General features: G+C 43.6%; 1 protein-coding gene across 16 annotated transcripts in view; it reads right to left on the bottom strand.

The window, feature by feature from the left end:
* SETD5 (SET domain containing 5) overlaps positions 1-22,275 on the bottom strand; it is a 68,981-nt gene that overhangs the window by 4,223 nt on the left and 42,483 nt on the right. For 9 of the 16 annotated variants that reach the window (XR_015701681.1, XR_015701682.1, XM_087745425.1 and 6 more), the window contains 9 exons: positions 19,550-19,819; positions 18,353-18,673; positions 16,518-16,760; positions 12,773-12,902; positions 11,303-11,556; positions 9,316-9,372; positions 7,378-7,845; positions 5,296-5,582; positions 2,116-2,249 (listed from right to left, as the gene is read on the bottom strand). Coding sequence is in view for 12 of the 16 variants with exons in the window: in XM_087745425.1 (XP_087601551.1) it covers positions 2,116-2,249; positions 5,296-5,582; positions 7,378-7,845; positions 9,316-9,372; positions 11,303-11,556; positions 12,773-12,902; positions 16,518-16,760; positions 18,353-18,673; positions 19,550-19,819 (2,164 nt within the window). In the remaining 4 variants the exon portion in view is untranslated. Of the gene's footprint in view, positions 1-5; positions 1,332-2,115; positions 2,250-3,439; positions 3,541-5,295; positions 5,583-7,377; positions 7,846-9,315; positions 9,373-11,302; positions 11,557-12,772; positions 12,903-16,517; positions 16,761-18,352; positions 18,674-19,549; positions 19,820-22,275 lie in introns of those variants that run through there. The other 7 variants (XM_087745429.1, XM_087745432.1, XM_087745427.1 and 4 more) reach the window with 5 other exon arrangements.

Below are 22,275 nucleotides of genomic sequence, written 5' to 3'. Positions count from 1 at the left end.
ATCGAAAGACTCTAAATTACAAAGGGTGAATAAACTATAACCTTCCTCAATTTGCTTTATGTAAGCTTAAGAAAGACAAAGCCGACACTTCCCTCCCCCATTTCCTAATACCTGCACAAGGAAGGACATCAAGCAGAACTGCGTTTCTGGGCAGCACTGGCCTGTGTCAACCTAAAGCATATATGAAGAGACAGCTTTAACTGGGAGCAGCTGCAATTCTCACAAGTGCGGCATGCACACAAATCCCATTTCATTCCGACATGCCCCATCAGCAAACCACCCAATTTCGGGGCTTTTAGTTCCCCTCATATTATTATCCGTTACAGCATCAAGCATCAACGCGTATCTTCATAACTCCTACAGGTGATACCAGGAATGGCAGGGCCTCAGCTCCTCATTTGTTTCACTAAGAAGCAGACCAGCAACTGGGGGAGGGAAGGTGGCTCGCGGAATCGAAACAAGCTACTGAAGAAATTGCCAGAATATGCAAAAGAGGAAAAAAAATATTTTGCCGCGCTAGGATGAAAGAGACAAAAAGACTTTTGTCAGCTAGAGCATTACGTTTTCACAACCTGGAATGGGACGGGTTTCACGGACAAGGAAGCAGAATGGATCGATGTAGCTGGAAGTCTAACTCCAGCCTAAGTCGTGGGTAGGATGGAGGAGCCAGAGCTGCACAGATTACAGTGGGCAAAAGGCCTGTTGCGTGCCTGGATTTTGCCTCCCTTTCTAAAAGATAACCACCCAGAAAGCCACTTCCACCGATGTGGAAAAGACAGGACACAGGCTCCCAGCAGAGTCCCACGAAACCGGCGATATTTTTGATAGGGTAGAGGATTCCCTCTCAAGACTACATGAAGAAAAGGCATTGAGAAGAGATGTGCTTAGGTGTAGAAAGATAGCAAAGCCCCAGATGAGAGGCCAGTTTTCAGAAAGTGCTCCCAAATACACCTTACTGCAACCTGGAAAGAAGTCCGATTTGGAATGAAGTAAATACTTACTCGCCCTAAAATGCTCAGAAATGAGATACCCCAAAGGCAAAAGTTGCTGTTGCTGCTGAATTACCCGAAGAGCGCTCTGTGCTAGCCTGGGTTAGAAGCTCTAGTCTTTCCATGTCTAAAATACCACACGACCAGATCCTGGCTCCCAGAGAGATTCAGATCCCCACTACAGATCATCCGCAAGCCGTGACCATGTCAGCCAGGAGTCTCTAACAACAGTTCTCGGCTATGAGGAAGCAGGGGCTGATGGCAACGCACAGACTAAGTTATTTAAATATGATCATCCATCCCTGTAAGTCCCAAGAGCCGTCAGGGTTCCGAGGGCACAATCTGTTAGAGAAAACCAATCATGTTCAACAGAGACTGTAAAATAAACAAAAGAAAAGTAACTCCATTTCACAGCTGAGAAATTAGGCAATGATGAAGCGATCTGTCCATCTCACAGAAAGTCACATCTCGCCTTTAGACCAGAGATGGATAAAAGAGGGGTATAATTTCAGCTCGGGTTCCAAATACTCACTGATCCTGCATGTTATTGGGTGAGGACAACGCTTTACTCAGAGAAGAAAGGAACATCAACACAGAACTGAATTCATCTCAGCAAGGAGGTGCACTTCACAAAACTGACAAATATCGTAACGCAGGGAATCAAGTAACTTCAAAAAGAGCTGAAGTAAGGCTTGGAAGCTAGATGAGTTCTTAGCACTGCCTAAAGCCTACACCTGCGTTTTAGTGTGATAATACATTTATCTGGATGTTCAGCCAACTAGAATTATTAAATGATAGCACTTTCATTCCCAGTACATAGGGGCAACTGAGGCAATGCTGCATAACCCATCTGTCCAAGGACAAAGAAGCTGTCCCTGCCAGAGCCAAGATGCAGGTAGTCTTGAATCCAAACCCTGGAGAAATCTGGAGGTGTCCCAGGTCTAGCAGAAGAGGGATATAGGCTCAGGCAATATTTGAATAGCAATAAAGTATGGCTTGCAGAAAGCTCTCATAAAGCCTTGATCATGTTAAAGATGAAGGTACAACAAACCTCAGACAAGTTTGCAAACTTATCCGAGCCCATCATTTCCCACCAACCAAGCCTTCCAAAGTTTCATCTTCCTACCTGCATCTCTCTCAACAGCACTGTCACAGGTAGGTGAGGATTCATTTCTCTGGGATACCTTTGCACCACTTCGCAGCACCTTCTCAAGTATGCCTCGGCCCTCTCGAAGCCTCTCCACTGACGTTGGGACCATCCTGCAACACAAACCCGGTAACAGCTGAGGATTGCTATTACGCAACCGAGAGCAACGTGACCAACGCACAAGGGGGCTGTGGGGTCCTTGGTATAATCACAGGATGGGTTTAAGTTTCTGCTTAAGTTCACTGGTATGATGTTTGTGCAAATGCGAACCCCTACCATAGGAGGGAGGGATCAGAGACCACCAGCTCTCTAGACAGATGAAGAATAAACTTCTGAACTGCTTTTGCAATGTAAATAGCCTCCTGTGGCATTTTAGACTGCCAGTCACCTGCTACCATGATAGCACTGCCCTCAGAAATACAAAATCTTTACTCTTATCAAAAACATGGTATAAACATCCAGTTCAGCAGATCACCTGATTACAGGACACCTTCTCCCAGAAAAATTGTTTCGAGATTCAACAGCATTTTGAAAATCCTGGTATTGTTTTAAAATTAGATGCAGTTATTTTGCATAGATTACTTTTATTCAAACTAAAAAGAAGCAAACCCAATACCTTTATGATAATATAGTGTCAAGATAGTACAGTCAGATAATGCAACGTTCCTAGAGCAGAGCTAGGTTGGCCATTTTGCCCATTAATGCTACTTCGTCCCATTTATTCTGTAATGTAAAAATTCTCCACTCAAGATTAGTGCTAGATCTTGTTCCATCATATATTACAAGTGTCTAGAGTCTGAGGGTGAAAAAACAGAGGGGAAGTGGCTTTCCGAAAGCCAATCTGTAGAAGAAAAACAGAGCCACAGACAAACCCCAGGCCCTTGGGTCAATATTCAATCTACCATGCACAGGACCATCCAAATCTCTTTAGAAATACGTGTTTTAACCTATAAGATAGTAGCACCTTGATCAGGGATTCACAATGCCTTTACCCTAGACACTGAAGAACACGCGCCTTAAAAATGCCTGATTTTAAATATTTAGTATAACATTAAATGCACTGCATACCATGTAAGCATGCAGCTTCACACCATATTAACAGATTTCTGTATTTAAGTTTTTTCTTTTTTAAAGATATATTAAAAACTGTGCTTTACATTAGCTTTTTTTTTTTTTTTTTTTTTTTTTTTTTTTTAAATAAATAGCCCAGACACTGAAGTTCACCCCTCACTGAAGCAGAAGGGAGAAGGGGCCAGAGTTCACACCTCATGGAGGTGAATGGGGTGAGGGGGTGAATTCACACCTTCGTTGCTGCTATTGTTTTGCTGGAGACAGTTTTCTGCAAGGCTGGGTTTACTGGGCAGCAGCACATCTGTTTACATTGTGATGGCTGTATCTTGGCAACTGAAAGAGACAGAAACTTAATTTTTTTTAAATGAAAGCTATTGGCAAATATTGTAGAATTCAGCAAAAATCCGGACAACTCTAAAAATTAAGGCACGTAATTTTAGTTCCCACCATTTTTTTCGGTCCCTAATATCGTATTATTGTGACTGCCTGGAAATGTATCTGAAATGTAAGCACTCAGAGTCAAAGATGAAATTGGGTCACAACTTTAACTCAGTAACATGCAGTTTCTAATATAGTTTTTAAAAGTAGAAGGGGACTGTACGTTTGTTAGCCTCGCCCATTAAAACACAGAAGAACAAGAATTCAAAAGGCAGCAAATCTGCTTAATCTCATTTCAAAATGTATCAGCATGGTTTCAACTTGATATCCAGTGTCCCATAACAACATGATCTTTATTCCCACACAATACTTACTCGTGAAACCGTGTGAGAAACTGAATCCAGAGCACCTGCTGAGGAGCAGCAGATGAAGCTCACAGAATATAAAACATCGTACTAGAGCAAGGTTGCCACACTGACACCTCGCCCCGAACTATTTTTTTTTCATTCAGCTAGGTTTTTCTTTCACCCTTTTGCAGGCAGAAGGAAGTGGCACAGGAGGAGAAGGGCATGGGCTATCAACACTTGCACAGAATAATATTTGATTATAAAATAATGATGATAAACTAATCATCAGCTGATGGCCTCAGCTGTGGCCAGTGCCAACATCTGGCAGAAGGTCACCTGGTAGACAGAGTACTGTCAGAGAGGTACGAGACAATTTATTTCTATAAATCTCCACTCGAATAGCAATGGAAGATTGGAAAAGGGAAGGAAACAGACCTTATTACTCCTGCAAATTCACCCAAAACAATGCTTCTCAAGCACTTTCAACATAGACTTTGTACTTCTCACTACCTTTAGCATTGCTTAGCATCTCTTCCCTTGCCATCCCCCTGCCATTACACGAGCAGTGACACAGCTGCGTACGTGGAGCATCAGCATTAAGAAAGGTATGTCTTTTTGACTGTGGTGTCCGTGAACGGAACTTGAATACAAAGCAGCAGAGCCAGCGCACTACATAGCTCCAAGCAGCAGAACACCCTAACCATCACTGCGTTGACGCTATAATGCAACACTCCGCATTTCAGTGCTGCAGTACTTAATTTTTTGGACCAGATGTTACTATCAGGTTCGAAAGTTTTTGAAGACCAGCCTTATCGAACCTTCTCACGGTAACATGATCAAGGTGTTTTTTCCATGCCTTTGGCAAGCCACGGAATGCAGTCTGGTAACTGCTCTTCAAGCTATATGTGCAAGGCATTAGGGAAGCTGGAGTGGTTTCACTGTCCCTGCTTCTCACATGCAACGTTGCAGAGAGCTCTGTTAGCTTTCCTTCTGAACAGGAGTTGACTTAATATCACACATGTCCAAACAGAGAGGAGGTTCAGAGAGAAAAGACCTGGATTAAATTCTCATCTCAAAGACCTTCAAACCCGAGACCTTAAAAGGAAACTGGTGGAAGAGAGAGACAACTGTTTAACTTCATATCTTTCAAGATAGATTTTTGATATCTAAACCAAGAACTAAAGGGCAGGCTGAGAAGGCTGCTGGTATCCTTCACGGTTGTTTAGCAATTACGAAAGAGAACAATGCCAAGAGACGCGACAAAATCCATCCAACTGCACTTATTGTTACGGAAATTCCCCCTAGAGAGTTTGGTCCTTCTCTGTGGAGCAATCTCAGGCTTGCTTGGAAGGATAACACTCACCACCTACTGCTGATGTTCTCCTGGGATTTGCTGAGTGATGTTGAGGAACTAGCCCCCCTCAAGTCTGGTGGGCTGATGTCCTCTACATGAGGCAGGGAGGGATGAGAAGGGGAGAAGCCACTTTGTGGGGAGGATGGGGTTCGTACTACGGAGCCCGGCAGGCTGTTGCCATCTGTGTCAGTCACAGAACTGCTGCTGCCCTGTCGGGTAGGAGTCCCTGTACATCGCACTGAATCGCCTCCCTCCTTGGCTTCTTGTTTCCGCTTGCGGTATTCTAGTAGAGATACCTGGGAGAGAAAAATACAGCCATGAGTCAGGGAACGCCATGGACTCGGATAGGGGGAGGAACATGCCCACGCACCATTTTTAAGATCTATTTCTCCGAGTTTGCAGATGAAACTTTAAAAGGTGTATTGGGATTATAAAATCTTCCTGAATCTGCAGGCACTCTGGAAAAAGAGCTAAGTGGTACAAATTTGGATCACTCATCAACTGCCATGCTCACCCAGATTTTACTCTTTATGACCAGTACTTCAGTGGAAATATCCAGCTAGTTTGCTTCTCTAACAATCTGGAATTTCACATTTCTTCAGTATATGCTTGCATATTCAAGCATCAAGCCTCTATATCCCTCCTCTCAACACCCTTCACTCCCTCTCTCTGGTTTGTGACATTAGATAAAATGCGTATCAGTATCTGCACCCCTCAAAACAAGAGAATAAGAGCCTCCTTCACAGAACTGGTATCTTCAGAGAGTCCTGCTCACCCGTACTAGTTCAGTCACATTAATACTAAAAACTTGGCAAAGCCTCGCACAGAATTTTAACCTGCTTAGAGCAGGTTCCTGCTATGCTGGTTCAGCAGCCAGGGTCACAACCTTCCAGCACTATCACCTAAATAAATTACTTTTAGCAAAGGTATAATGTGTTTTGTGCAGAGCAGTCTCAGATTTGTCAAAGGCACAGACCAAAAGGTCCCAGATAATGCAGTCTCTTAACACAGGGACAGCAGAACCAAAAATACACAAGTATTTCCAGCTGAGCACTTACCTTTCACTGTGCCTTCCCTTAAGAGTTATTATGAGGCACAGACCTCATAAAGTACTCGCAGAAGGCAGCTCTGCTGGAGAATTCATCAGCTATGATTCAATGCCTGTACAGAAGGCTTTGAACGGGATATTTCCCAAAGTAACTCAACATATGAAGGTTTCAAGATAAGTGTAACTTTAAAAGAAAACCAAAGGAAAAAAATCAAAACCCTCCAGAAATGGAATGGAAACAAGATATTCCATCTAGCTGGACACTGACACAAGTGATCTGACTTACTGCACTTGCAGGTAAAAAAAAAATAAAATCCAAGTACAGGAAAAGGCACCGCTACACATCTACACAAGCGATGTTTATTTGTCCCATGAATACCCAGTTTTATCATAGCAACGCCCGATTTGTCTTTTTCTCTCACTTTTAGTCCCATGAGGGTCACTGGCCTGCTATTAGAAACCAATAAGGCTTAAACAATAAGCCTTTAAACAGTATTGCTGTGGTTTTAGTTTCAAAGAGCTAAAATTTAAGTAACAACCTTCATCTACTTTTCTTGCAATGTTACTATGTTTCTATATTAATGGAAATGTTCTAATACCTTCTAATAAACAGCCTGTGTTTTCTTTTGAAACATTAGACTCTCTTTCCTAGTAAGGACCCCTTTCATCCTGATAAATAACACCTCCACCGACTAGTACAGTCGCACTGTGTTATTGCTCTGGGTCTCGTCTCAGTTTAACAACTGTTTATGAAAGCTGCGAGCATCACGCTCTCCTTTCTGTGCTCCCAGAAGAGTTATTTTCATTGCGGTCTTTTTCTTCCACCTCTCACATAAAAGTCTTGTGTAAAGGGTAGCTCGCTCTCTTTTAACAACTTCTAGACTGTTTTCATCCAGGCACTGGATGCCTGGATTCCTTGCCCAGCCTACATTTTAGTTATATTCCACTCTCTTCGTTCTCCCTGTTAAGTCTTTCCCATGGTGCCAACTGTTCCTGCTCAGGTTCCTGCAATCTTAAAGAGTTTCTTTTACAAGAATACTTGCCTTCTTCCTTTGTGGTGGATTCTGGGGAGCAGATCTGACGCCTTCACAAGCCTTCTCGCCGCAGGGAGACATGGATCCATGCACTGTCTCTTTAAGCAGCCCTGACTCATGTCTGCTGAAATATCCTTCGGCAGGAGAGCTGCAGCATCCTGCCTCCGAATTCATTGGCTTCCTCTCTCCCAAAGGAGCAGATCCCCGCAACAACCCATCTACACGTGGCATAGCGTTCAATGGGGAGAAGGCATACATTAAATTAAACTCTGTCCGAAAAGCCTGATCAGAGCTTCGTAGCAGCATCTGTGCTTCCCCACTTTTCCCTGGGAAGTTCATCTCTGAAGTAGAGTTTATGGAGGGTTGTGGAGTCAGATCAGAGGATCCAAAGCTGAGCAGCGATGGTCGTTCTGGGCAGGTGTTTGCACCGGAATCCAGGTACCCACCCTTCGAATCCAGGTCGGATCGGAGGCAGAGCTGGAAAATCCAAGAAGGATACAGGAGGACAAGAGTCAGGCAAGGGTGGGGAGAGAAACTTCGTCAGAAAGTCCTCTGTACAATGCTAGCTTACTGCTTTCCAGTTCCTTTCCGATCACCCCTTTGGTCCTTTCCTGCACTGTTCTGCTCATTCCACAGGGGAACGACTGAGACTAAATAATAACCGGTTTAGCTGCCCAGTACGAGATGCCCTTTCCCCTTTAGCAGTCTTACTGCGGCAAGAGGATAAGGCTCAGCACTATCCCCAGGCAGTCAAAGAAGAAAAAACAGCGTTTTCAATGGCCTCATATGTCCCAAAGTTGATGTTAACACATAGTACAAGCTAGGTTCATTATGGGGAGAGAACAGAAAAAGATCTGCTGTCCATTTGCTGTTTTATTAGCCAAGTTCTTGGCTGTCGCAAGTCAGCCACTACTAACTCCCTAACAATAAAACGCCCGGGACCTCCAAGCTATTTGTTTTCACTTATTGTGAGCTTTGGAAATCTCCAACAATAGTACATTCATTTAATTTATACTGCATTTCTACATTTTACATTGTCTAACAAAACCATAATAGCATCATCTTTGCGCTGTCACAGTTTCTGGAGCACTAGGCACTGACACAATGGTATATCCATTTATCTACATTAAGTGCCAAAAAACCTCCAGGGCAACGGCATAATCGTCTCCTTCACCACGTTCATATGTCAGGATCTCAGACAATGAGCATAACTGACACGATTTCATCCTCTTTGCAGGACTATAGCGCTTAGGGAAAAAACACAGCAGCGCCAGGCACCAGCTCTGCCCTACTGCTGGCTGCTGAAAATGTTTCCTCTGCTGTATTACAGCCCCAAGTAACCTGCCACATTGGAGAGGAGCGTGCATTTTCTACTATGAAGCAGTCTCTGAGCAAGGTACTTCCACTCGTATTTTACAACAGGCCAGCAGGTAAACAAAGTACTACTTTCTGGCATCTCCTCAACATTTTAAGTCTGCAAGTGAACGGGTGATAAATCCAGGCTGAAGAGAGCAGGTCAGGTGCCCCACTGTGTCCTCGTAAGTCAAAACTCCCAGTGAATGCTTTCCCTTTTCATCCCCGTAGTCATTTTGCTGCTACTGAGTAAATATCACACACTACTTATCTGCTGGGCCGGGGCTGAAGTTGATTACGGTATTTCCAGGGTCCCCAGACCTCTTGCCTTCACCTCAGTGGCTGAGACATACCCGATCTTCACACTATTTCCCACCAGTGTCAACAAGTGAATAATAAATTCCAGTCTTCAATTTGTTTGCTCCCTTGCGATAACCCTGAAAACTCTCCTCAGCCTTATTGCGACTGATGCTCCACCCGCATTCCCAGCCGCCTCCGCACTCCTCAGCCCTCCCCTCCCACCACGGCCTCAAATACACACGCAAGCACACACGCTCCCGGCCTCAAATGCAATTGAGACGGCGTGATAACTACCTCGGGTGACATGGACTCGGGCCTATGCGCAGGGGAACTCTCAGGGGAGGATACGTTCTAGAGGAGGGAAAAGCATCTGGTTATTCATCTACTTAAAAAAATCAAGAAGCAAAATAAAAATCAATTAAAAACAAGCACAGAGGTTAGCAATGGCTATTCTAAACAAAGACTGTCCCAGGAACTGGCCCCAGCCTGGATGGCAACTCCGTCAATTAAGTGGTTTCTAACGTTCCTGGAAGCCCAGAGACAGGACTGGGTTACTGTGCTTCATGCTATAACTTAGTACCCAAAGAGAGCACATCAATGTTAAGAAAAGAAGCATCTTATTCTTTATATTTCTGATGCTGTCAGATACAGAGTTTGCACTCAGAGAGACAGCCATTTACGGCGTTTACTATGAGGACATGGGAGAAATGGAAAGTCTGATTTTGCCCGAACAAAAGGCAACTAAGATCCCTTAAACACTATAGTGACCTTTCAGAGAATTTATACTAGAAAACAAAAAATCTTCCTGTTCTCTTCATACAGTGCCACAGGACTGAGCGATAAAGCTTTATACACAGCGAGATGTATTCGCTCAAGTCAGGATTGATGATAAGTAAATGAAACAGACACGACACTAAAATAGAGATGTTATGAATAAGCTGCATTGAGGGAAATACAAAAGTCTGAACAAAGAAGCCTATGGTCTACCAAGCTGTTAAGACTCTTTAAAAAAAAAATGTGTAAAAGGGGCAAGTATGGTATTAAGTAATTATTAAGTAATTGTTAACTAACTTATTAAGTAAGCCCAGCGAAACCCAGGCTTCCCATGTCTTACACATGGCAACAGAAATACCTATCCCTAAGGTGGGACAGAAAATCGGCGACTAGACTGTGGAGGTCCATGGCAACACTGCCCTGATCTGCCATCTCAACCACAGCAAAGGTAAGGATCATTTCCAACCAAGCTCTGTGCCTGAAACAGCCTTTCATCTCTCTCCTCAATGCTCCGCAATCTTCCCTGCTAACCTCTCCAGATCTGCCTCTCAGACAGCTTACAAGAAAGGGCTCTCAAAGAAAATAATCAAAAGCACACTAAGCTAAAAATACCACAAAGGACTGTTTGCCCTGTTGCAAAACAGATGAGGGATTCCTGCAAAACAGTCCCTAGTATGGAGCAGTCTGTCGCTGCACAATATTGTTTTTAATGGTTTTAACTGGCAGAGTGTGAACAGCCAGCCTGAAGTGTTCAGTTTTTTAAATGAAAATATGCAATCCTAGAAAATAAAACTAAAACTGCAAACAGCATGATCCCTATGCACAGGCACAGAGCAGCAATGCAAAGTGGAAGGTCCTAGCTGGACGGATGCTGGTAACGCTTCCACAGAGTTCAGAGCAAGGGAAACCACCTACACAGCCTGCTCAGTACTTCTTCAAATTTTTGCAAAAGGAAACTATCAAGAAATCAGAGGTATAAGGTATTTTCCTTCTACCCGATCAAGGGAAAGGAAAACCAAAGGCTATACTAGAAGCTGATGTGAAGTATTTCTACCATAGTTGGGGTTACTGAAGGCTGTTTAGGGAAAAAGGAGTCGAGAATGTCAGGCAGCCTTTGAGAAGTGGAGCACTGCTGCACTCTTTGGAAGAGGCAGGGATTGGAAGCCACATTGGCACAGAGATCTGAAGTGGGGAAGATGACTAAAGAACACTGAGAAGCCTGCAAAATTTGGGAGCTACTGTGCAGAAATGGAGAAAAGCATTAGATGAATGTTACCGGTAGCTATGAAGTGAGGGGAGGCCGAGCTGCAGCAAGGTTTGACATTTAACAGAGCAGATTTATCCAGAAGTGGAGTAGAGGAGAAAGGCAGCAGTGCTCTTGAGTCTGACACTATGAAGCTGCTCAGGAACATAGCCACATACTCAAGAAGGCGTCCCTAGTGCTACCTCTGCTGCAAATATTCCAGTTCCTCTCTTTTTAGCGTTCCCAGTCCCCAGTCAGATTTACCTCAAACTGTAGTGGAGTATTGCAGCGACTAGCAGCCAGAGAAGGAATTGGTGAGAACATCATGCCATAACCGTTGCGACTCTCCTCCTCTCCTGGCAGCGATGAGCAGGGCGTAGCCAGCTGTGGGCTCACTGAGCCAGGAACCGAAGGGATGGGAGGTGGAGGGGTGACAGGAGAGAGCGGCCTCAGCAACTTCTTAACATTCTGCTCCATCAAGTAGCGAGATTTCCATTTCTTCAGGGGACTCAGCAAGTCTGAAAAAACAAACTGAGCTGAGGATAGGGTTGCACCATTAACCGTGTACAAATCACACGCTGTCCCCTTCCCCCTACTCCCAGCCCAAATGGAGCCCATAAGTCTCCAATGTGACTATGAAAGATTCCTAAAAATGAAATACCACTGAAGTACTTCCACACCAGTCTTGAGCCATGTCTACGTACTGATCACAGAACAATACATAATCAGGAACACACGACGAACAAGGAAAGGAAATATTTCAACTAGGAGAAAGTAAGCACAAGAGGGAGCTAGGGGAAAGGGAGCCAGGAAGGGATAAAAAGAGGAGAGAGGGGTCAGAAAGACGTCACTGTCACTGCTACGAACAAACCACAGACAGCTCAGTTTTCATTACTTGAACCTCATAGTTCCCTATAGGCTACATCAATACAGCCCAAACACATTTCACTCCTGCAAAGGACTAATGCCTTTCCCTCAGGCCTACCCCTATTCAAAATAATATCTTTTTTTGATGTTCAGTTTAAAAAAAAAAAAAAAAAAAAAGGTATTCAGTAAATTCTGCAGTTCAGTTGTTTGCTTCTTCAGGTCTTGCTTGGGGAGGTGCGTTTATTGGTTCTGGCACTCTGTTCATTTCTTATTCATCTAACTTTTCAATAATCAATTATCTGTGTGTTGTCTAGCTTCCTGTCTGTCGTCCTTGGAAAACTGAGCCCTGACTGGGCAGATCTTCACCCTCTTTCTCTGTAGAAAGATTCAGACACAATATTTAACCATTCTGCTGCTTTACTCACAGATTTTAACTTCTCCATCTTTGAGACTTACTTAATCATTCGCTTATTACATACGTGCCTGTGAGACTTTGCTATATCTTCCTATAGTCAGCAGATATTTAGTTGTCCATCTAACAGCATCCTGCTGAAAAGAGATGATATTGTACTGTTCCCCCCCGCCCCCCGTTGGACAAATGATCACACGGCACTGAGGTTGATGATGCAAGATAAAGTGATTATCTTTTCACAGGAAAATACTGAGAAACTTTACACATGCTCAAGCTAGAATGGGTCTGCAGAAATTTGAATGAATGGCAAAGTAACATTCTCACCTGCCATAAAGCTGTGCCATCAAGCAGCGGTACACATTAAGATGTCATCCTGCGCCGCTGCCTTTGTTATTCAGCAGCTTCCCCAGTTTCACTCAAGCGCCCACACTGCCCGGATGGTGCTGAGCACATACCTGTGTCATCTTTGCAGATGCTGGAAGAACTGCTGTTCTCGTTACTTTGGTATAGACATTGGGTTCTGTTCTCTTGCGGAGCTGGTGAGGTCTGAGTCATTCCCTCTTCCAGGGCTTGTTTGATCCAGCGCTGAAACAGAACGAGACTACATAAACGTGCAACCCCTCTGGTATTTTCCATGTAATCTTGCAGGATGTACTCAAACTCCTACACTTTTGTGCAGCGGGGCAGACTGCTCAGAACACTGATATTACCTCCTTCGCGTGCGCTCAGACAGGAACCCGTTAGAACACAGCTGTTAGCACTGAGTCTACCACCTACTGTGATGGGGCTGACTATGTGCTCTTGATGAGATGCATTCTGGGGATCAGCAGTCTTCAGCAACAACACAAAGATAAGTAAAGAGCAAATTATAAATAGATAAAATGCAAAAAACTGGCAGCTAAAAACTACTAAAAGCAATCTTAATTAAAAGAAAAGGGAGATAAACATGATGAACTATTTTAAAACCCTGATTTTTGAAAAAAAGCTGTTTCCTGCCCAGGAGCACAAACATGCTGTCCCCCTGCTCCACTAAGGTATATTAGAGCTTAACATAGATTCCGCTCTAACGATTCCAGCAGAGAAATGGCTGAGTTTAATCACATAACAACTCTTCCAGGACTGTGCTCGCTGCCAGAGACAAAGAGCAAAAAAACCTGACAAAATGCAAGCAGCATTTTTCAAGGGGGCTAAACCAAGAAGAGAATAATAAAGGCAAACCTTTTCTTCAGGTACTAACAAAAGAGCTAAAGGTCACAGTGGTCTCCTGAACACAGACAATAAAGAATGTTTCACATCTCATGCAAGCGAACATGAATTGAAGTCTCGGCAAATCAGCTGCTGCAGTGGGTGTGCTAGCCCTGTATCTTGATACAAATTGACTCCTGATGGCAGGCAGGAAACCTTTGCTTACTTTACTATAAAAAATACCTGCCACAATATAAGGGACTACACCCTGGTGATTCAATAAAATGATAGCAAACTGCTGAAAAAAACCAAACAGTAGTTTGCATCTGTGTAGTTTACCCAAGGGACTCACTTTACCAGCCTTTTCTTCTCCCAGAGAGGTTTAAAATCAAAGTTTACCTTTCAGTAATCCACAGTTCATCTGCATGCCAGCAATACGTATCCTATTAGAGATACATGTATATGCCTTATGAGTCCTCAAAGCTATCACGAAAGTGCATCAGAAACTCAGTGGCCGCAATCCTCAACGTGAAAACTTCAATGCGAGGATGAAGAGCAGGTAACAGGAGCTATTTTGATGGCCTTCACTACTGTACAGCAGACGCTTCTTCTCTGTTCAAATATAACTCAATGGATTCCACTGCGGCCAGCAGGAAAAGTGAGAAGTGCCAGCCAGCCTGGAGTGCTGCTACCTCAAATGCGGCATCTGATCTGACAGCCAAGTCACTGTACCACGCGTGATTAGCGTGAGCAGGTTATACAGTTCAGTTTCCTTGCGAGGCTCAGACATTGGCATGCTTTGGATGCAAACTGAGATCATCAGCTGAGGTTTTTTGGCACAGTCCTCAGTAGTTTAAGGAAGAGGCCTGCTGACAATCCAAGAAAATATGTGATCTATTTCAACAGCCTTTATAAATCAACCTTCCTGACTGAGTAGTCAGAAGCAGACAAGACAGAAAGATCAGGTCTTGAGAGAGCAATGTCATCAAGTTCTGGACCATTTCTAGACCTCAGCTGGCTGAAAAGGAGGTCTTCCCTGGGAGAGTTTTCTAAACATTCCTGAACATGAGAAGCAGTCTTTTTCTACATCTCCAGGCTGTTAGTGATAAAAACACCGAATGCTACCAAGCATTTTCCATGACAAAGCTGGGGAACTCCTACAAAGTGGATGAAACCCCTTACTAGAACAGTTATCGATTATTTACTTTCAAAAATTAGAAATCCAACAAATTACTTTCTGCAACGTCTGTTCTGGACACAGAAGCTTTTGGTATTTTATTCATTGTTTAGACAATGGAACAGGCAGTGTACTTAAGTGTTCAGACGATGCCAACCTGGGAGAAAGAAGAACACGGAGAAGACAGTAGTCAAGATTTTCCTACTAAATCGGGAAATGGATGGGGAAAAACAGGACACAGCTCAGCACAGGCTAGAACAAAGTACCCTATAAAGCCAGAAACAACCAATTCTAAAATTACAGGCTAGAAAACGAATGGGTTGTTCTAACAAAGATAGTAAATCACGAACTGAACACGAGTCTAAATCAACCTGTCAAAGAAAACTCAGTCATCATACTGGGATGCACAAAATGGGTATAGGCTACAAGACACAGAGCAACTTTCTGCTTTGAGAACGCCCCAGCTGCAAGACAACATCCAGTTTTGGACACTCAGCTTCAGGGAAGATGTGGACTAAATGGAAGTCATCCGTAGTGAGACTAGCCCTCTCCAGCAGTGAGAATTATCATACGATTAGAAAATAGCCAAATATAGCAAGAGACTGGAAGACTTGTTCCATGACATGAGTTTTCACTGAACTGTCAGCTTGCCGGCTAGTTGTACAGCAAATGCACCAAGCAGAGAACTCGGTGTAACTCTGCCAGTTTTGCTCTGGATGCTTCTCTCTTCCCTGAGGCTCAAAGACACTGTTAAGGTTCAAAAAAGAAGCTCAAACCTTGCAGTTCTCAGCTTAAAGGTGCATAGGGAGATCGCCCAGGCCCACAGAAACAAACATCGTTTTGATCACACGAGTATATACGAACCATCAAGAGCTTTACCTATGAAGGAAATACCTAAAAGAGACCTTAGCTTCTTTCTGTAGGTGCCTGCTACGGCATGACAACAAATTAGCTGAAGGTGGAAACCGTAAAGTCCTTTGGACTTTCTTTCTGGAAAAACTCCCTCAAAGGAAGGCAAAGGAACCAGGACAGAGGACCTGACTTTGCAAGCTACCAAGACTGGAAGATCAGAAAGGATTTCCATAAAATTGTTCTCAGGTAATCACACAGGAACTGGAAGAGCCCCTGAGCAAAGCTGACAGGCAATAGGCAAGATGGATTCTGACAGAAATCTGACTGAGCAAACTAGCCTGAACTACTGTTTCCCTGCGGATGGGTAAATGCTAGCATTTACTGGCCACATACCCTCTCTGGAGAAACGAAGTCCTCAGCTGGGCTCAGTTCAGGCTTCCTGCACGGCTACAAGTATCTGTTGTAGACAGACAGTCTATGATCCCAAACAAAGGGCTGTGGGCTTGCTCTTGTGAACAGGCAAACTCAAAGCTTTGCTAAACAACAAAGGCTCTCCAAAGACAATGGACCTTGAATGAGGCCCTGTATTCTTGAGGCCTTTTGCAATGCTGTCCTATCCCCACAATGCCAACCATCCTCTGACTGTGAAAGTAGTAACATAAAACATTCTAAGGGCAACAATTAAACCTCCTTGAATCGCGTATGCTGGATAATAAACAGCCACTGCAGATTTGAAAGTACATGTTTCTAAGAGGATAGTCACGGAACAGTTGTTCTACCATGGTAAAAGGCAAGGACGAAGACTGAACTTCAGCTAGGAGAGGGTCAGCAGACATAGCCTGGAGACGGCATCGACACACCGGGCAAAGCCAGCTCAGCAGGAGCTCAGGGAAATAGGCTCAAAGAGGACACAACAACTTTACAAAGGTGCCAGTAAGAGCTTGATAAGTATATAGCCCCTGAAGGTAAGACATGAGCAAACATACCTTTTTACAGGAGCTGTAAATTCCATCCAACAGAAAGGGCCTTCGACGTCTCTCAGGGTTGAAAGGTGAACCAAAACGAATGTAGTGTTTAGGTGTGGTACAAATTAGCGGGGAGTGGATGAGACCTGGCAACATATTTAGGGTAGTGGCCAAAACTGTTGGGTCTGTAGTAATGCGCAGAGGGCATTCAATAGGGCACTCCTGCTTTTCCGCCTTGTCATTCAGCCATTCCGTAACAAGATACTGAAGGAGAAAACACACGTGTCAATGGAACCAGGTGAAGAAGAAAGGCAATACGGCACAAAGGCATATGGGGAAGCAATGCTCAGGTCAGCCTGCGTGCTAAAACCTCCCTCCTCCTCAAGAGGGAGGAACGCAGCCAGGACTTTCTGCGTCAAACCCAGTTCTCATCTGTTGCAGGTACAACAGGTAATCCAGTTTTATGGACGTAGCTTGATTTTATGCTCCATTAATCTTATTAGAAGGTTCTCCCAAAACTTGATCACCTTGTTCAAAACTAGTTTCGAGCTGCAAGCCTAAATGTATTAATGGCTAATTTATGCCCAGTATGTGGCAGCTGCCCACTAGCTTCTGCAATTTTTCCTCCTTTCCCTTACAAGTTTCTCCCAGCTTGTACATTATAGTCCGCAGTCACATTCCCTCTTGGTCTTCAGTTCTAAGCTGAAAGCTAACCTCTTCTACTTTGTCCTAAACAAATACCTGCCAGCCTGCCATCCCACCCCATCCCAGAAAGATACTGCCACTGATTCCTCCAGCAAACATTTTTATGCCATTCTAAATTTGTTTTTAAATTCCATCTGATCTTTACTACATAGCGGCTCCACTTTTCTCTCTTCCTTCTCTTGCTGGTACACATACACAAAAGAACCTTTTTTTTTACTATCCTTTACAAGACGCAACACCCTGGTTATTTCAAGGTGGTTCTGTTGGTTGTTTAAGCAAGTCTCACTACACCACTCTGCTGCTTGATTTAAGGTAACTTTCTTGGTTGACAGTCTTTTTCTCCTTGCTCCTAAGACACTGGGAACACGCAGAAAACTTCTTCAGATTGTACGCATCCACCCTTTTCTAATAAACATCCTCTCTTTCGGGCCCCAAAACTAATGCTCTTTTCCAAACTATCAGCATCTAGTTTTTAAATGCCAGCTGCCCCATCAGAGTTGTAACAACCACTTTTGCGTGCTGCTGCCAAAAGCTTTTGCTAGCTTACTGTGCATAGATCCAAATACATCAGCTCTCCCCATCTTTCTATTAGTACCTTGTTCCCCTGCAGGAACAACACAAACAGCTTGTTGTCCTCATGGCCTTTGCCAGCCATCTCCCTAGCCTCTCATTGCCCTCCACACCAGTACTGAAACATCTGCTTTTTACTGCCCTCACCCAGGGCTCAGCCTCCATCACCCCATTTCTTATGTTGCTAAGCTCTTCCAACCCTTCTCTCCCAGGGCCCCTCAAGCTGGAAGCAGTTTCTTCCCTGCATACACAAAGCTGTGGAATTTGCCTCTTTCTAGACTCTTTGACATACCCAAAAGTGAGGTGTTGTACCTGTACCCTGTCTGTATCTAAGGTCTATATAGACTTGCTGTAAAGATCAGCTAATTTCTTTTTCTCATCTTTGCGTGTACGGGGCTGTGCAGCCAGATTCTCAACCATGATGAGGGCTCTTAGCCACTATAGAACAAATAATGCAGTAAATATAAAGTCACATAATTCCAACTACTTTGAAGAACTGTTTCCCCTGAGCCAACTTTTCCCCAAAGGCCACACAAACCCTCTTTTTCCCCTCTCCAGTTTGAGCACTCGATCATATTTACCTTTTTAGTTTTGGGGTACTTTACTGCAGCTCGATTAGACTGAGATCCTGCAGCCAGGATAGCAGTTGGGTCAGATCCCGTCAACTGTCTGCCTTCTCCTGGACCTTCTACATTGCTGACATCTGTTGCGGTTACCAAGCTGGCAGTGCTTCCTTCCTCTGGGACAGCCTGTGCGAGTTCAGCTTGCTGGGAACTGGCTTGTTTCTGCCTTCTCAGTCTTTGTGCTGAACTGGTCCGGTATCGAGAGAAGCGACTTTTTGGTCGGGGCCTGGAGGGTTTTGCTGGAGCTGGCTTAGTAACTGTTTTTTCGGGGACAGCATCCTACAATACAAATGTTCATTAGTCCGAGCACCTCTAAGAGTATTCTTTTTCTCTACATACAGGATCAAGGATTGAGATTTATTTATTGACACTACCTGACTCTCAAAATCTGGTTGGACCCTGTTCGTATTAGCTCATAAGATGGCTTTGGGGACCCTTCTAAAACACTGGCACATGAACATTTTGTCTGCCGTGTTCTTAAAGGGGTCAACCAGAACACTGGTCTTAAGGAAGAAAGCAGCAGTATGAAAATGGCCACTTGTCTCAAGGTAACTGCTCTTACTCCTGATCTGAGCTGACATGTATCGTTCCAGACAAGTATCTGGGCCCTGCCATATAATGGGAACACATGCATCCAAAGTAGACCGGACCAAAAAAACCAAACGAACAAAAAAAAGGCAAAAGAATTCCTCAATCACTGCAGTTACACATCCAACTTAAGCTCACACCAGTACAGAAGAGGCTCACTCGGTGAAGGAGCTGGGCTTGTTCAGCCCAGAGAAGACTTAGCGGGACCTAACAGCAGTCTTCCTACATCCAGACTGAAGCCACCAAGAAGATGCAGTGGTGCATGAATGTACGTACGTGGAAATGAGAGGTTCAGACTGAATACAAGGCAAAATTTTTTCACCATGAGAACAGTCATGAATTGGAAGAGGTTTCCCAGAGGGGCTGCACGATCTCCATCCGTGGAGGTATTCAAGACAAGACTGGGTAAAACCCTGGCCAACCTGGTCTGACCTCAGAGCTGACTCTGCCTGACGCAGAGCCGATCAGAGACCCCATGAAGCTCCTCCCAGCCTGAACGATCTTATTATCACATATGCTGCATCTGAGCTTGGTACAAGCTATTAAACAGTCCTATCTTCGTCTTACCACTACTTGTGAAGACCGTCGTGTGTTCACCCCGGTACTGCTGTTACTGTTTGAAACATTTGGAGCAGCAGCAGCAGCACTCAGCGCTGAACTTCCGTCTTCAGTTTCAGGAGTCTCTGTTTTTATTTCCTCCAGCTCAGGAGCTTCAGAATTGATGCTGATTTCAGCATCAGTGCTGTTACGGTCTGATGGTTGCTCTCGCCTCCTCTTTCTCTTTTCCAAGTTTTCAAACATGTGCATGATGGCTTCGACCTTCCTGTCTTCCCGGGACTAGAACACAAGAGTAAATTTAAGTTAGCATTGCAAATTATGCACATAAAGAGGAGGAGGCAAGAACAGATATGGGATGCAGCACAGGAAGGAGAACAACTGCCAAATAGCAATGACAAGAGCCAGAAAGGGGACAGAGAGAAGCAGTTCTTTTCAGATATTTGCATTTTTCAACATGGCAAATTTCCCAGAATAACAACAACATAATCATGTGTTCATAGAGTAACTAGAAGAACTAGACTTTGTTCTTAAATAGGACCGCTTAGATACTACTGAGTTGTATGTATAAAATAGCCACACGGAAATGCATAATTTTGAAGAACTAAAAACCATAAGAAAGCATAAATAGAGTGAAGAGACGACTTGAAAACAAATAGAGCTACTTGCTAATGACCAAACATTAGAAGCAAACAGAAGCCAGAGGCAACAGAAGTAAGTGAATCAGTAATTTGCAGCTAGTATAACACACCACACAAACTGACTAAAATGATCCAGATTTCTTCCTTCCCTGATGTCAGGAGATCACCCAGCTCAAAAAATAAAAGCTCTTGTCTAAGCAGCTTACATAGTGCATAAGAAAAACAGAACATGAGAGAACAGAGAAGCAAAACAGAAGTATTTATTAGGTAAACAGAAAGGATAGGAAATCTTATCACCTAGCTGTGTCATAAGTAATTGGTAATTATGCATGTAAAAGGCCCAATACAATAATGCTGCAGTGACTGGCAAAAACCAGGCTGAATCAAGTGAATTTTAAGAAGTGGGGTCAAGTGCCTTCTGAGACTTGTCACAGAGGAAAAAGTATCTTGAAGCACACAGCAGTACTCAATCACAGCAGCCTGACCTTTAAAGTTTTCCGTTCCAAAATTATTCAATACACACACAAAAAATTAGAGACTGGGGAAACTATAGGTACAGGTATTTACCTGGTGCCAAGTATAGAAAACTGAATCTCATTAAAGGAGATTAACTGGTGCAACGTACAGGAACAGGGCTTACAGACTCACGGGAAACTAACGCTTCCCTTAGTCTTCTTGAACTATACTGTCCCAGAAAGAGATCAGCTTCCCTGCATTAAAACGAAATATTCCCTCCAGGCTTAAGGCCAGTCTGATGGATGACTGCTCTTATTCAAATTTCAATAGAAACCGACTGCTTTATCTTGCCTGTTCTGAAAAATCCATGAGATAATCCAAGGACCTCTCTGCTGGATGGCCCTCGGCTCTGCAATTTGCTGCACTATCTTAACATTTAAAGCTTTCTCAGGAAATTTACACGTGGAAGATCGACATCTCCAATTAGAGAAAGACGAGTGATTAAGGTATTTGGTGAACAAACGAAAAACAGGGAACTCCCAGCTCCAATACATTTGTTGGCTGGTAGAAGGATGGGAGCACTTTTTCTTTTTTTTCTTCCTTGGGTTTTTGGTTGGTTGGTGGTTTTGTTCGGTTTTTGGGTTTGTTTTGGGTTTTTTGTTTTGTTTTGGTGGTTTTAATTGTGTGTGTTTTTTTGTTGTTTTTTTTTTTAAATTAATCAATGAAGTAGAGCCAGAACAGCTCCATTCACACACATAAAACATTATAATCCAGGGAGCAATCCCAGGTGCCATAAGAAGCACAAGAAAAAAACCAGCTCTACTCAGGACAGAAGGTGGCTGAGAAGGGGCTGTTATCAAAGATCCAAGAGCACTAAGAAATATTTTGATCAAGAAGACCGATTAAGACAACAACAATTTGGGAGGACAAAGGGATTTCCTAATAAAGAACATAGGAAATTTTGTTGACTTGTGCCAATAGTGCTGCTGGTGGTCTACCCCTCTTATTAACTTTTGGCACTTGATCCTACCCTTTTCCCACATGGCACCACGTTTATGAACCCATACAGGGAACAGATACCTGTTAACAAACCTAACCCAGCAAAACGAGTCAAGCTTTAACAAAAATCAGGTTCTGGTTCGTCATATGATCTAGCTGAAGATCTCCCTGCTCACTGCAGGGGGGGTTGGACTAGATGACCTTTGAAGGTCCCCTCCAACCCAAACTATTCTATGATCTATATGGCTCCATAAATTCTTGTACTGGCAATAAGGAAGGGCAGCAGGAACATAAAAAGGGTGCAATTCCCTTTTTTGAATCTGGTGCTGATTGTCTTGTTAATGGTATGTTTTAGACTATAGAATAGCCCTGAAAGTAACAGTTAAACCTTTCAATCAGGAAACAAATCTGTCGTATACCTTCTAATCTGCAGTACCCTAACATAAATCCTGTGATGTGGAGTCAACCTGGGTGGTTTTTGTTTTTTGGGTTGTTTTTGTGTGGTTTTTCGTTTGTTTGGTTGGTTTTGTTGTTGTTTCTACATCAAATTACTGAAGATTACTGACAGTTGGAATTTGCTTTGAAACAAGTGAAATAACCAACTGAACCTGTTTGTCACTGCATAAAGCAAGTCCTAAGGGG

Source organism: Nipponia nippon, unplaced genomic scaffold, assembly GCF_047370975.1.
Source record: "Nipponia nippon isolate SJK-2023a ecotype South Korea unplaced genomic scaffold, ASM4737097v1 scaffold_9, whole genome shotgun sequence".
In the NCBI taxonomy this organism is placed as follows: Eukaryota; Metazoa; Chordata; class Aves; order Pelecaniformes; family Threskiornithidae; genus Nipponia; species Nipponia nippon.
This window is presented reverse-complemented; position numbering and strand designations above follow the sequence as displayed.